The 13,693-nt window shown below is 52.1% G+C and overlaps 8 protein-coding genes across 8 annotated transcripts; 3 read left to right on the forward strand and 5 right to left on the reverse strand.

Moving 5' to 3' along the window:
• Positions 1 to 118: 118 nt before the first annotated feature.
• On the forward strand, positions 119 to 2,873 carry N7510_009093 (MDR family MFS transporter; the record flags this gene model as incomplete). Its single annotated transcript, XM_056981018.1, has 10 exons — positions 119 to 347; positions 412 to 433; positions 492 to 718; positions 793 to 980; positions 1,038 to 1,201; positions 1,255 to 1,376; positions 1,436 to 1,982; positions 2,044 to 2,168; positions 2,217 to 2,464; positions 2,724 to 2,873. 10 exons carry the CDS (start codon positions 119 to 121, stop codon positions 2,871 to 2,873), a joined length of 2,022 nt encoding a protein of 673 aa, XP_056831227.1.
• N7510_009094 (RNA polymerase II mediator complex middle subunit MED1) lies at positions 2,700 to 4,999 on the reverse strand (the record flags this gene model as incomplete). Its single annotated transcript, XM_056981019.1, has 3 exons — positions 2,700 to 3,344; positions 3,397 to 4,097; positions 4,129 to 4,999. The coding sequence occupies 3 exons, from the start codon at positions 4,997 to 4,999 to the stop codon at positions 2,700 to 2,702; spliced, it is 2,217 nt and encodes a 738-aa protein (XP_056831228.1).
• Positions 5,000 to 5,362: 363 nt separating this feature from the next.
• On the forward strand, positions 5,363 to 6,260 carry N7510_009095 (uncharacterized protein; the record flags this gene model as incomplete). Its single annotated transcript, XM_056981020.1, has 3 exons — positions 5,363 to 5,458; positions 5,519 to 5,931; positions 6,194 to 6,260. The coding sequence occupies 3 exons, from the start codon at positions 5,363 to 5,365 to the stop codon at positions 6,258 to 6,260; spliced, it is 576 nt and encodes a 191-aa protein (XP_056831229.1).
• Positions 6,261 to 6,347: 87 nt separating this feature from the next.
• Positions 6,348 to 7,577, reverse strand: N7510_009096 (SOS response-associated peptidase; the record flags this gene model as incomplete). Its single annotated transcript, XM_056981021.1, has 3 exons — positions 6,348 to 6,937; positions 6,994 to 7,498; positions 7,551 to 7,577. 3 exons carry the CDS (start codon positions 7,575 to 7,577, stop codon positions 6,348 to 6,350), a joined length of 1,122 nt encoding a protein of 373 aa, XP_056831230.1.
• A 167-nt stretch (positions 7,578 to 7,744) lies between these two features.
• Positions 7,745 to 9,226, forward strand: N7510_009097 (TPR domain protein; the record flags this gene model as incomplete). The annotated part of the gene is made up of 1 exon (XM_056981022.1): positions 7,745 to 9,226. One exon carries the CDS (start codon positions 7,745 to 7,747, stop codon positions 9,224 to 9,226), a length of 1,482 nt encoding a protein of 493 aa, XP_056831231.1.
• Positions 9,227 to 9,699: 473 nt separating this feature from the next.
• Positions 9,700 to 11,034, reverse strand: cpcB (40S ribosomal protein RACK1; the record flags this gene model as incomplete). The annotated part of the gene is made up of 4 exons (XM_056981023.1): positions 9,700 to 10,125; positions 10,351 to 10,668; positions 10,769 to 10,895; positions 10,955 to 11,034. The coding sequence occupies 4 exons, from the start codon at positions 11,032 to 11,034 to the stop codon at positions 9,700 to 9,702; spliced, it is 951 nt and encodes a 316-aa protein (XP_056831232.1).
• Positions 11,035 to 11,265: 231 nt separating this feature from the next.
• N7510_009099 (succinate dehydrogenase assembly factor 2) lies at positions 11,266 to 12,261 on the reverse strand (the record flags this gene model as incomplete). The annotated part of the gene is made up of 2 exons (XM_056981024.1): positions 11,266 to 11,714; positions 11,802 to 12,261. 2 exons carry the CDS (start codon positions 12,259 to 12,261, stop codon positions 11,266 to 11,268), a joined length of 909 nt encoding a protein of 302 aa, XP_056831233.1.
• Positions 12,262 to 12,742: 481 nt separating this feature from the next.
• On the reverse strand, positions 12,743 to 13,661 carry N7510_009100 (p24 family protein; the record flags this gene model as incomplete). The annotated part of the gene is made up of 4 exons (XM_056981025.1): positions 12,743 to 12,761; positions 12,840 to 13,140; positions 13,201 to 13,327; positions 13,446 to 13,661. The coding sequence occupies 4 exons, from the start codon at positions 13,659 to 13,661 to the stop codon at positions 12,743 to 12,745; spliced, it is 663 nt and encodes a 220-aa protein (XP_056831234.1).
• Between the last annotated feature and the right edge of the window lie 32 nt (positions 13,662 to 13,693).

Raw genomic sequence — 13,693 nt, forward strand, 5'->3', positions numbered from 1 at the left:
TTCGGATAAGTCTCCGGCCAAGTCTTGCCTTTTTTTTCTCCTCGTCATCGATCTTCAAATAGTGCATTCTTCCCAACCGAGTATTGTTCAAAGTTAGAGTTTCAATTGTATACTCATAATGGATGAGCATTCATCTCAACCACCGCCTCGTCCTCCAGCCGCTATGGAAGAGACCAAGTGTGAAAAAACTGAAATCGCAAAACAAGATCAACCGGACCAGGTCGAGGCCAAACCCCCTCCATCGGCGCCTAGTGACAACGAAAAGACGAAGCTCCAAGACCAGACAAATCTGCTGCCGATGAAACAATTGCTTGTTGTTTTTGCTGGCTTGAGCTGTGCTCTATTTTGTGAGTCTGTCGTTGAAATGGGATTTGTAGCAATAAATTGCTTACTGCATACTCTAAATCCCAGGCTCGCTTCTGGACCAAACGATGTACCTCGATATTTGGCTCTCTCAAAATCTATTGAGTAATACTAACCTATGTCAATAGTGTCTCAACCGCCCTGCCGACTCTCGGCCGTGTATTCAACGATGCCTCGATCGAGTCATGGGTCGGAACCGCATATCTCCTTACCTCAACCTCTTGCCAACCGCTATATGGCCGGTTATCGGATATTTTTGGGCGCAAAATCATTCTCCTTATCAGCATGGGCTTCTTTTTGATCGGGTCAATTCTGTGTGCAGTGTCGCGCAGCATGACCATGCTTATCGTCTTCAGTATGTCACACTGTCCAATTATTCTTTCCTTCCAAGATTCCAAGCACAAAGCGTCTGATGGCATTGGCCCATAGGAGCAATCGCAGGAATTGGCGGCGGTGGCATCTTGACTTCTGTCATGATCGTCGTTTCTGATGTGGTTTCTCTCAAAAAGCGTGGTACTTATCAGGGCATTCTTGGGATGGTGGTTGCGCTGTCCAACTCGCTGGGTCCTCTGATAGGTGGACTGTTCACGGAAAAGGTTTCGTGGCGGTGGTGTTTTGTAAGTTCCGGTATCTCTGGCTTTGTCTCTATATCTCCCCGCTAACGGGAATAATAGTATATCAACATCCCCCTAACAAGCATATCTATTTTCGTTGTTGCGTTTGTTCTCCCTCTAAAACGGGTCAAGGGAGATGTCAAGGGAAAGCTCAAGAAGATTGACTATTTGGGGTGTGCAACCATGTTGATCTCCGCCATTCTTATCTTGCTCCCGATCTCTTGGTTCGTGGGATTCTCATGCCCAAAACAAGTTGGTACTGATATCATCATAACAGGGGCGGAACTAAATATGCCTGGAGTTCAGCTGGTGTTATTGCTCCTCTTGTCCTAGGTATCGTGTTTTTCGGGATATTCGTCCTGATTGAACTCAAACTGGCCGCATTGCCTCTCATTCCCAGTACATATTCTTCTCCCGGTGGTCATTCTTGATCTCACAACGCTGATTTCCTGTGGCAGTGCACATCTTCAAAAACACAACCGTCTCTGGCGCCTTGGGTGGAGCGTTTTTCACAGGCTTTATGTTCTACTGCAATCTATACTATGTGAGACCCTCTTCCTATTCCGATCTCCAAGATCACGGCACTGATGATCTACAGCTCCCTCAATTCTACCAAGTCGTTTACGACGCCTCCCCCCTCAGATCTGGCGTTCTTCTTCTCCCACTCGTGGTCACCCAATGCATCGTTTCCTTTACGTCCGGCTTTATAGTCTCCAAAACAGGCAACTATACAATCAACATTTGGGTTGGGTTTGCCATTTGGGCTATTGCATGCGGACTCCTCTCGACCATTTCCCCAACTACTTCCATTGCAAAGCTTGTCGGGTATCAAATTCTCAGTGGGATTGGATCCGGCCAGACGCTGCAGACAAATCTGGTGGCTATTCAAGCGAGTGTCAAGAGAAGTGATATGGCCGTTGCCACTTCAACTCGGAATTTCCTGCGCATGTTGGGTGGAACGGTAGCCCTATCGGCCTGTGCTGCAATATTGAACAATACAGCCCGGTTGGTTTTGAGCAGCATATATTCGAGCGTTTAAGTGGCTGATTTTTGATGACTCCTGCAGGACTGAGCTTTCGTCTTTGATCTCACCCGATACCCTGTCGGATCTTCTTTCGGATCCCACGCGAATTAACTCCCGCCTACTAGGTCTCACGGAGTCTCAGAGATTGGCTGCCACACAAGCTTATAGTAAGTCCCATATGCCGGAACCTCGTTTCTCCTACTGACTGCCAGCAGCCCATGGTATCCAAAATATATATTATTTCATGATCGCTTGCTGCTGTACATCTTTCTTCATAACTATATTTTTCGTCCGCGGCCACAGTCTCAAGCGCGATGATGATGCAAGGCTGCAGGAAGAAGGTAAACAGTGGGCTGCAAAACATCGAGGCATCCGCGTGTTGGATCGAAGCAAGAAAACTGAGTCTGCAGCCCCGAAGAGTGAGTGTGAAACTAATCATACGCCCACTGAGCCTCCAGACTCGGTATAGGGAGGAGTCGTCAAATATAAAGAGCTTGTGTTCATATGGAGTTAGCGACAAGTTTTGATTCAGATGCAATAGATAGGATGACTGCCAAAGCAGCTATAATTGAGGTAGACGCTGATCATTCAACGATCCATATGATACAAGAGACTTATTATCTATATTTGGTTGACGAAAGAAACTAGTCGAAATGCATGTCAAGCAATCGTATCCGACAAAAGATATGCAATCGACTTTATGCGCCAGCTCGTTCTCGTAGCCGGCGGAGTACCCACTCTACCAAAATACCCAAATCCTGCGAGATTTCGAGAACTCTAGCAATCTTCTTGCGCATCTCCTGCGCGCTAGAGTCGGTCTCGTCCGCCCCCTGCATCTCAGCGTCCCCACCATTCGCAATTTCCTCGTCTAGAAGCCCAGCGAGATCCACCGTCGAAATCCGGCCATTCAATCCAACTTCAAGGCAGATCGAAATCCGGCGAGATTCCGGCACAGCCTGGGTAGATTCAGAGGAAGTTGGATCGGTTCCATCGGGTATTGTGAGAAGCAACATCAGCGCTGGAGCGTGTCCGAGTTGTGTGCGCAAAGTCACGTCCACTTTCACGTCGTCCTTGCGTACCCCAATTGTGTCCTTACGTTTGATTGACCCGTCTTCAGAGTCATCTGCATCATTTTTGCTAAGCAATGAGTCTAGTCTGCTTTCGCTGGGATCGTCGTTGCTTAAGTTGATGAGCCCGTTAGTACCTTTAAAGATACTTGGTTCCAGGGCAGGTGAGGAACTCTTTGGTTGCTTCTTAGAAGACTTTTCTTTCTCGTCTGGTTTCTTTGGAGAGTGAAAGGTGGTTCGGATCAAACTGGCCAACAAGGCATATTGACGAAGAATCTGGACCCCAGTCAGCGCTGATCAACGATTCCAAGTAGGACAAAATACTTACTGGAAGGATATCTGCAAGCTGTCGAGGATGCGAAAATGGAAGATCACGGATTGTACGACCAGCAACAGACTCAAATGCCTGGAAAGTGTAGCTGTGTTGTTTGTTGTACGGTGCACCCTTCGAGTCAAACGCGTGCATTGATATCGTCTGTCTTCTCCGGCCTGGATGATGGGAGGGATCTGCTGATGACAATGGCGACCACTCCGGTACGAGCAAGCCGTCATAAGTGAATATTTTGAATTCTTGGGGTAGCTGCATACCCAGATGTCGATAAATCTCTGAGGCTGCGAGTATAGGGACGTCAAGTGGGGGGTCAAGCTTAGCGACAAACCGACGGTTTGGAGCGGACGATTCCAGCATGCCCGAGTCAAGCGCCATCGGATCAGGGTGATTTCCATGCAACAGACGCATCGTTTGTGGAGGATCAAGCCAATTCACAGACCCCGCGGCGCCATTTGAAGGCAGGGAGTCGTTTCTCTCGCCCGCTGTGAAGACTTCGCTACCCACCCATTCTTTCGAGATGCGCAGTGAGGGATATCCCTCTTCGCACTCAAGCATAATAGTCCATATCTGGGGCTGATCATCCAGATCACGGTGTTCAGGTCGGTCAATCACCATGGCGTCAGGGGATGTGGTTTGTTCTTTTGCATCTAGGACCTTGGCCTGCCCAACCCAGTACTCCAAGCCGAGTCCAATTCGAGCTCCCTTATGCATGCTTGGGCGACCAATAACCCCCCGTACAGAGATGCTCATGATCTCCGCCATATTTTGCTGTCTTGCCCTCTTCTCCCCATATCCGTCTGAAGTTCTCTTCCAGTCCCTCCAATGCTTCAAAGCAATTGATCTCCTGGCTGAGTTTATCATGTTTTGCAAGCCATTGCAGGCTCTCGTAAAATCCCTGGGACGGCTTCCAATATCCACGTTCAGCATCAAGCGGAGACTGAATAAGGTTGCGTTTCAATACCGCAGTGGCTTCCTCGCGCCGTTCGCCCTCTGTGTATTCTGGCGTGGCATATCGCAAGCTCACGTCCTTCACAGCATTATGGCCAGGGTGAAACTCAATTTCAAGGTCGACGAAATTCCCCGCAATGTTGATATTGTCTTCTTGCCAGATTGACTCAAATCCTTCTAGCCGGCTGAGTCGCTCAACTCCTTCCCGCGATACACCTCGCCCCGCAACGCGCGCACGTAGACACTGGACCACCTCTTCAATCCGGCGTTGCTGTACTGCGTCATTGTCTCGGGGAACACGGAGCTTGAATCCCATTCCCAGATTATGGATGTCATTCTCATGCATTCCCGCGCCGACAAGGCCATCATTGACGGCGGGCGAGGGGCTGATCCCGCTATAGCCGCCAAGAGCCAAAAGTGCAGAGGGCGAGCTGAAGCTTACGGTATCGTCCACGCCATTTGTCACAGCGAGCGGTGTGGCATATTGCAGAGAAGAAGTGCTGATCTGGTGTAGCTGAGAGGGTCCCGAGGCCGACGGCGTTCGTGTCAAGGGTGATTTATGCGCGAAGGATCGAGGGATGGGCCCGGATGGGTGTGGAGAGGACGTCAGGTGGATGGGAGTCGCAGCTGGCTTCGCCGATGGAGTCGCCATGGTCAGAGAGAGTCAAGGAAAACCGAGGCGGTCAAATGGGTATCATGAATGAAGCAGAGAGTGAAGCACCGTCTCGAAGCGTAAGAACTTGATGGTCCAAGGGTGCGTGGATCGAGAGAGGTGTAAAAAGAGAGATCACGATGGAGAAGCGCAACTCATATGTGTTGCAGCCTGGAACTCCCCCATTGCAATTGACCACGACTGCCGGCGCAAGTGAAGATGGAAGTCATCAATGGAGCAACAATAGCGGTCGGTGAATGGTTGCTTGGTTCACCGTTTCCCATACCGCCTTATGTTCTGCCTCTTTTCGACAACAACACTTCCACTTTCTTCCTCTCTCCAACTCGTCACTGGCCCTTGGAAATGTTCACCGCAAGATCAATTGGTCGTCAGGCCTTCTCATTGTCTAAGCGATCTCAGATTCGTTGGGTATCATCTTTGGAGGGCAAACCGTACATAGTAAGAGGCCTCTAAGTGAAATTCTGGGGAAGCTTCAATTGATCTTGATACCTCGAACAGTATGTCTTTCCCAACAAGGACGCCTCAAATGGAAGCCACATTCTCTCCTTACTTCCAACCGATCCTGTCAATCACGAGCTAGCTATCGGAGTCTCGACCAAATTGCCGCCCACCACAGATTCATTCACGGAGAACCCCAGGTTCCTAGGCACACTCCAAGATGTGGTATCCAAACATGCGCACGAGGATCCGGATGCCAAATCGCAGGCGCAGGTCATGGCATCAACGTCCGGAGCAAGCCTGAGCTCCGGCGGCGTGCTGCTGACTGGGCAGCGAGGCAGAAGACGCCGCGCAGAAAGTGGTGACTCTAGTGGCGGAGCCAGCGGTCAAGGCGGTGCGGGCTCCGGGGGCAGAGGCGGCTGGATCCATATATCTGACAACCGGCGGCCGCCTGAATTTGGAAGAATTGCTTGGTAAGATGCACCGTGTGGTTTGGGGAGTAACTAGTGGTTGACCGCTTTGCAGGCCGGAAGATATATTTGGAAGCTTGGAGGTGGAGGGGAACGGTCAGTTTGCTGGCGGCGACGGGAACTATCAACCGAGTGGTATGCTTTCTTGAGAAGCGGTGTTCGAACCATGCTAATCCGATGTAGGCACTTACAGAATTGTGACTCGGGATGGAATGTGAGTCCTCCTTTTCTCCCCATTAAGAAATACAGCTAATCGAATATTTAGTTTGGGATTGAGCCCCTTCCTTCGAGAAAAGTTGGTGCAAAGATTGCGCGAACTTGAGAAGAAATAGGATGTGGAGGAAAACCTTGTATTATATTTCCTACGGACAATGTGGACTATGTATTATTTCCTAGCGATCATTATCCATAAGCGGTTATCATTTCTTGAAAAAATTGGTAATCTGCTGCGACCCATCCGTTTGTTTCTTCCCGCCGGGTTTCTTCATAGGAGAATTATGAGTAGCACTACGCATCTTCTTGGTCGTCTTCTGTGGTGAAGGCGTTGCGGGAGTTGCATGGATCTTGGGTTTCTTGGGTTCAACCGGGGTATCTGGTGTATGTTCTCTCTTGACGCCAGGCACCGGATCACTGAACTCCTCGGGCTTGAAAATCTTCGTCTCTGGAGATTCCTTTTTAGGGGATGAGTCCTGCTTCTTCTTGGCATTCGCAAAGAAATTGGCGATGTTGTTCTTGTTCTCTTTGCTGTTCACAGGCACAATGAAATCAGGCGAGTTATTTCCAACCTTGCCAACCTCATTCGGGACAGGGTAGCATTCTAGCTCACCCTCATACGGCTTGAGGATAGACTGCAGTTCCTTTGACCAGGTGGTGCGGCCAGGATCGAGCCACGTCTTCATGGCATCGCTGCCAGGATCCAGAATAACGGGCATGCGATCATGAAGAAACTTCAGGTACGGGTTTGAAGAGGTCGTGATGACTGTGTAAGTGTAAAGCTTCTCATCGGAGCCTTTTCCACAGAGCAAGGGTCAGATAGAAAGACCATAGTTGGAAAGGCACTCTCACCTTCATATGATACACAATCCCATAGACCGGCGAAACACATCAGATCCCCATCTTTGCGTTTTACGAAGTGTGGAATCTTCACCTTGCCTCCGGGATCTTTCTTCAGCCACTCATAGAATCCCTGACAGACCACGATGCACCTTTTGCGCCGCTTCATCGTCGTCCACATGCCACGGTCCTCGATCAGTGAATCATCGCGGCAGTTGATCGTGCGCATCATAGAGCCATAGTCCGGTTGTTTCTTTGTCCAGAAAGGGATGAGACCCCATTTCATACTCTGGAGCTTGTACTTAGTGTCTTTGGGGGCATCCTCGTTTGGCGCCTCAGTTGACTCTTCGCTTTCCTTGTCCGCTTGCTGATGTCCGTGCTCATGCATGTCGGCACGATAGACAGCACCAAAACTTCCTGGAGCAAAGTTGTATGTCTCTCTGACCTCGTCGTCGTCGGGCGCCTCATCCACTTGCATGCCGTGGTCCTGGAGGCGCCGCTGGATGTACGCCAAGCGCTGGTGATGGTTAGTACAATCGTGTAGGTGTGAGAAATAGAACAAAACCTACGACGCCCAAGGCATAGCGGCCACACATGTCTGCGGTGGTATGTTTTAATTCATCTGCTTTGTTGTGGTGGTTAACTCGGTTTCCAGAGGTCGCGACGTCATGGCGGGAAGTCAGTTGAGCTGACAAAATCACATCGTCTTCTTCATTTCTCCCAAACCCTCCCTCTCTCTCACCGCACCATCACACAGCCCCTAATGTTCCGAATAGCATTAAGGCGCACCGGCGCCTCTGCCTCCAACGTATTTCAATGCACGACGCGATCAATATGCACCGACAATGCACGACCAACGCTGCTCTCGCGACACACCATTCACGTCAACACACTACTCACACCGCGCCTCCCACGACCGCGACACTTCTCGCTTGCGCAACGTATCCGACGCAGCTTCCGCGAAGCTTCCAAAGGCATTTGGCGCAAGAACCCAATTCTCCTCCCGCTAGCCATCCTCTCCGTCGTAGGCGGCGTCGCCACTTTCGCCTACATCTCTTACGTGGAATTGACGCAGGTGGCTCCCCAGTACAGCAAATTCCCGCCGCCCGTAGCAGACGCACTACGCACGGGGGTGTATTACACGGAGATCAACCTCAACGCGCCCAAGGCGCTGAAGGCGTACAAGGCAGCTCTGCGGATGGCGCTGGAAATGGGCATGCACCCGTTCTCGGACGAGGTTATGGGTATCAAGCTGCAGGTGGCGATGATGCTGGAGAAGGCGGGTTTGATGAAGCCGGCTATTGAGGTGCTGGAGCGGACGAAGACTGAGGCCCTGGAGTGGGTCGAAGGACTCGAGAAGGAAACTGCTGCGCCGGACGTATTGAGGAAGGAGGACAAGTCCACGCCATCCAATGTCAATGTTCAAATTGACGATGCGGTGCTCCAGGACGCAGAGAAGGTTCTGAAGGAAACGCAGGAGTTTGAAGCTCGTCAGCGCACCAAGACGCTCCAGAAGGTCATCGGCATAGAGATGAAATTGGCAGAGCTGTACTCGAGCGACTATATCCAGGAGGATCAGAAAGCGGAGGCTGCGCAGGTCGCCGCTGTGGAACTGTGTCTGAAAGAGATGCACCGCCGTCAGAAGCTTGGTCTCCCTGTTGGTGGTGGTGGTAGTGGTGGCAGCGGTAATAGTGATGGATCCGACGCCGATTCATGGCTGAGCCTGCCAGAGATTGCCACAGCGCTCACAGAGCTAGCAACCACCTACTCGGCCAAGGAGCGGCACGAGCTAGCCATGCCGCTCTACATGCGCGCATTGGAGATGATCCGCGTCACAGAGGGCGACTCGCCTAGCTGCAAGCAGGTTGTTCTTCTGAACGACGTGGCCAGCGCCATGGCTGGGCAGGCACAGCGGCCGACGGCTCCGCCTCGTAGCTGGCAGCAAAAACAGCAGCAGCAGCAGCAGCAACCGGTCTCTCGGGAACAGACCATCGAAGCAGCCCGACAGTGGGCACAGAAAGCTCTGGATGTGGCGGCGCGTATCCAGCCGCCTGTGCGCGATGAAGAGTGCGACATCACCTGCGTCGTGGCCACCTACAATCTCGGCGAGTTGGCTGAGTTGCAGAACAAGCCGAACGCGGCACGCCAGCTCTACATTGAGGCTCAGTCGCTGGCAAAGGGTCTTCAGTATGAGGAAGGAATTGCCATGACGGACGCGGCGCTGGAAAGAGTTTCAAAGAAATAGTTGTAGTCAATGTGTACGATATGAACATAAGATGATATATATATCCAGCAAGAATGGACGCCTCTCTCTTTTCGACCGAATAGGGCTTCTACCTATCTTTCCCTATGGAGGGTATACCGTATCCATCGACGGACTATACGCGCCCAACCTACGGTATCTCTTTGCTATCACAAGAATCTAGATATTTCGATTTTATCATGACGGACCGAAGTAAGCTAGATATGTCAAGAAACCCACCGGGCCCATCGGACCCAGAGTGCTTGCTTCATTGCTCGTGGCTCATACATCCCAAAAACAACCTATATGCCCATTTTGCTCTTCTTGTGCGGGTAATTTTTTGAACTTTTTTTAAATTGCCCTCTTCATTCAAGGTCGATAGATCAAAAAAGAAAAGAATAGAGGCTCCCTCCATACAGCGCTTGACCAGTCAACCCATCATCCATCAATCCACCACGTACACACAAAGACTCCATCTATGCCCGCGACATAACGCCCCAGGCACGGATCTTGTTGTCGGTGTAACCGGCGAACAGGGTCTGGCCGTCGGCGGACCAGGCCAGGCTGATGCACTCGGGGTCGCGGGACTTCTTGCCCTTCTCGACGTACTCGGGCTTCAGCTCGTCGACCTTGCTCTTCTTCTCGAGGTCGAAGATGGTGATGCTGCTGCTGGTGGCAGCGCACAGCCAGTAGCGGTTGGGGGAGAAGACGAGAGCGTGGATCTCGTCACCGGCGTGGAGGGAGTAGAGGTGCTTGGACTCGTTCAGATCCCAGAGCATGGTGGTGCCGTCCTTGCCACCGGAGGCGCAGAGCGAGCCGTCGGGCGAGATGGTGACGGTGTTGATGTAGCCGGTGTGACCGATGTGGTCGGTCTGGAGACGGCAGGAAGCGAGCTCCCACACCTGATTGTGAAATCGCTTGTCAGCATAAAATTTCAACAAGATAGATGTGTGTTCTTGTGAAGAAAAATTTCCTCCTCTTTGTTTTCCATCAGGCATTATGGTGAAAAATTGTCTCATCGCCCAGAATAGGGCTCTGAAGTAGCAAATACGTAGAATATGCAAACATCATGTGGTCCGGGGTGCTGCTGCAACAGGTTCGGGAGGAAGGAAAGAGAGATAGCGTACCTTGACGAGCTTGTCCCAGCCAGCAGAGACAATGACGGGGTTCTGGGGGTTGGGGCTGAAGCGGACGCACGACACCCACTCGGTGTGGCCCTTCTCGGTGATGGTGAACTTGCAGTCACCCAGGGTGTTCCACAGCTTGATGGTGCGGTCACGCGAGCCGGAGACGATCTGACGGTTGTCGGCGGAGAACGAGACGGAGAGGACATCATTGGTGTGGCCGACGAAAGTGCGGGTGGTGTTGCCGGTGGACAGCTCCCAGAGACGGAGCGACTTGTCCCACGAGGAGGACAGAGCGTAGGCACCGTCGGAGGAGATCACCTATAGTGCAGACCAATCATCAGCCCAGTTCCAGAAAAACCGCTTCCATTCCCTGCCGCTTGTGTTCTCTTTTTTTTTGCAATTCGGGACGAGAACATACACAGTCAGAGACGATGTGGGAGTGACCCTCCAGGCTGCGCTTGGGGTAACCGTAAGCCTGCTCGTCGCGGGTGAGGTTCCAGATGATCAGGGTCTTGTCGCGGGAGCCCGACAGCAGCATGTTGGGGCTATTGCCATCCGAGTTAGTCTTCAATGCAATCAACCCGTAATTTTGGATGCGCCTTACTTCTCCAGAGAGGTAGCCAGAGAGGTAACCCAGCCATTGTGGCCCTCGAGGGTGCCGCGAAGAACCAGCTGCTCAGCCATGATGAGGATTGAGACGGATGGAGGGGGGAAGGAGAGAGTAATGGGGTTGACGAGATGTCGTTGGAGAAAATCGCAGAGAGCGGGTAACCCTAAGCCAACTTTTCTGTGGGCAGCCCTAACAAGCGAGTCCAGTCACGTGATGATCGCCAAGCCTAAGTATAGACTTGCAAAGTCGAGGATATGGAATGGCATTCTCTTCTACAACTATAATAATAATACACTCGCAGATGCTCACGAGTTAAACACCTGCACATTAGGCATGCGCCCCAAGCCCCCACCCCCGGTCTTCTTATTCCTCGCCGACTCAAACCCAACCGCGCTCTTATCCTGCACATGCTGCCGCAGAAGCCGCAAGACCTCCGAGTCAGCCCATCGTGACGGCACAGGCCGATACGCAGCCTTGAAGGCACCGACCGTTTGCGCCCATTCACCGCTCTTGGCGCCAGTGCGCCTCCAGGTTTCCGTGACGGTGTCCTGGGGCTTCTCAGCAGAGGCTGTTGTTTCTTGCGCGTCCGCAGTCGGCGGGTCCTGCGTGGCCCAGTAGTAGATATCCCAGTCGTTCTCGTCAAGGAATCGGTCGTATTCCTGGAGTTGGGCCGGAGTCATTTGCGCGAGGTAGACGTTTGCGAAGGTCGAGAGGAGCAGGTCGGATTCCAGGATGCCGCGTTTCCGGCTTTGGTCTGGATTTTATTTATTAGCTTTCACCTTTTGCTTGAGGCACGACATCTTTATATAAAGACAGATCTGTACGCAGGGGGTGAACAAACATAGTAACCGAGCCCGCATAGTCGCTGCATCCTCCCCAGCCCTCTTCAGCGGCTCAACCTTGAAGGTAATCCCCTCCATCTCCCCAACCCCAAGCTCAGGCTTTTGCGCGCCGTTCTGCTGCCGTCCACCCGTGAGATGCTCAATTCTACCGGGGTAAGGATCCGCTGGACGGTAGTTCGGATCCACGGAGTTCAGCATCTCCGGAGGCGAGGGCTTCTCCCCGACATTGGGGAAGTCCTTGGTCATGGTGGAGGTTGTATTCGGCACATACTGATTAGGCTGCTTCTTGGTCTGGTTCTCGCGATGTGCTGGCGCCGTGGAAGCGACGCGGTCGTTGACCTTGACATTCTGCAGGCGTAGAGCCGTGGTGCCGAATGCACGGCTGGATGCTGGAACGGCACTGGGAGCGAATGGCGATGGCCGTAGGAGGCTTCGTGGAATGAGTCGCGGGATGGACATTGTAGCAGATCGCAGGCCTCGGTGAGGGTGCAGTAGTTGGCCAGAGGAAGAAATGGCGAGTCGCTCGGTTGGAGCTTGACATCATCCCCGAGTCATTGGCGTGTTTCTCCGATGTTTGCACTGTTTGCAATGGAGTAAACAGGCAGCTCAGGGTGATTATGTCGATGGACCAAATAAGATTATGATTTTAGAATATGCTGAGTATCAAAGGAGCAGCAATTATTATCGATCTACAAATCTGACCAGCAGAGACTCGGCTACATACACTACTGGTCGCGTGGTGAGCAATTCGAACATTATAGCACATCTTGATTATGACCACCAGCCTGCAGCCAGGACAGACAGGACAGCGAATATTTTATACGATTGAGACCATCATGAGTGTTGGAACAGAATGCCACGAGACATTAAAAACTACTCCCCACCGTGTGCTGCAGTGAAACCCCTTGCCCCAAAAAATCTTCACAAAAAATGCAATCGTCTAGATGAGATGCTTGGATCTAGAAGCAGTAATGTTAGCCAATAATGTAACCAGCACGATTTCAAGTCAGAAAACATGATGGGAAAGGTGTACGCACCGGAAGTAAGCCCTCAGGTAAACAACCTGCCAAGCCCCGAGGCCCACGAGCATACCCATCGTCCCAAACGCAAACCACTTCACCCGCTCATTAGTGCTCTCATTGGTATCGCGCAGCTTCTGCTCGCGCGAACGGAGGTACTCCATCTCTGTCACAATCTCCGCGACCGTCTCCTCCATGCGGCGGAGGTCAGCCTCGATGGGCTGCAGCTTCTCCGTGATGGCGATGCTGGACCAGTCGCGGGCGTCGGCGCCAATGTCGACATCGAGTTCGATGGCGCGGGAGGGGTTTTGGACGCCGCCTGTTGATAACTGATGTCAGAAAAAGGGAGGGGACCGTTTGGGGTGTTCGGGAATCTTACTGCGTCCAACAAGCTGGTTCTCGAAACACACGTCAAAGGCAGTGTCGCCCGGTGAAGTGAAAGCCTGGCGAGTCTCGCCAGCAATATCCTTGGCTTTGCCGTGGTCATTGCCCATAGCATCCCGAATCTGTATTTCAGGGAACATTATTAGTCGTTGCTATCGCGTTGCGTGTAGGGTGCCAAAAAAACAAAAGGGAAGCAAAAACAAGAAACCTGAGCAGTTCCGCAGTGAGCAATTCACTTACATGCATATTGACCTTCTGTCCATCCCCCTTCTGACCGCTTACGATAGCCGTAACAACGACGAGCTGGTCCTTGGCGACGAAGTTACGGATGCATCGCTCGTGAGCACTGCCGTAGCCCGCGGAGGCGGAAAGGTCGAATTTCAGGGCCGAGGCGATCTGGATGACGAGAAGGAAAAGACTGAGGAGGGACCCCATGTTGAACCGGGAGGAGCCCATGGCTGGCTGTGAGTGTGTGGAGTGGAATGGCG

This window comes from Penicillium lagena, assembly GCF_028827675.1.
Source record: "Penicillium lagena strain IBT 129212 chromosome Unknown utg000006l_segment0_segment0, whole genome shotgun sequence".
NCBI classification, from domain to species: domain Eukaryota; kingdom Fungi; phylum Ascomycota; class Eurotiomycetes; order Eurotiales; family Aspergillaceae; genus Penicillium; species Penicillium lagena.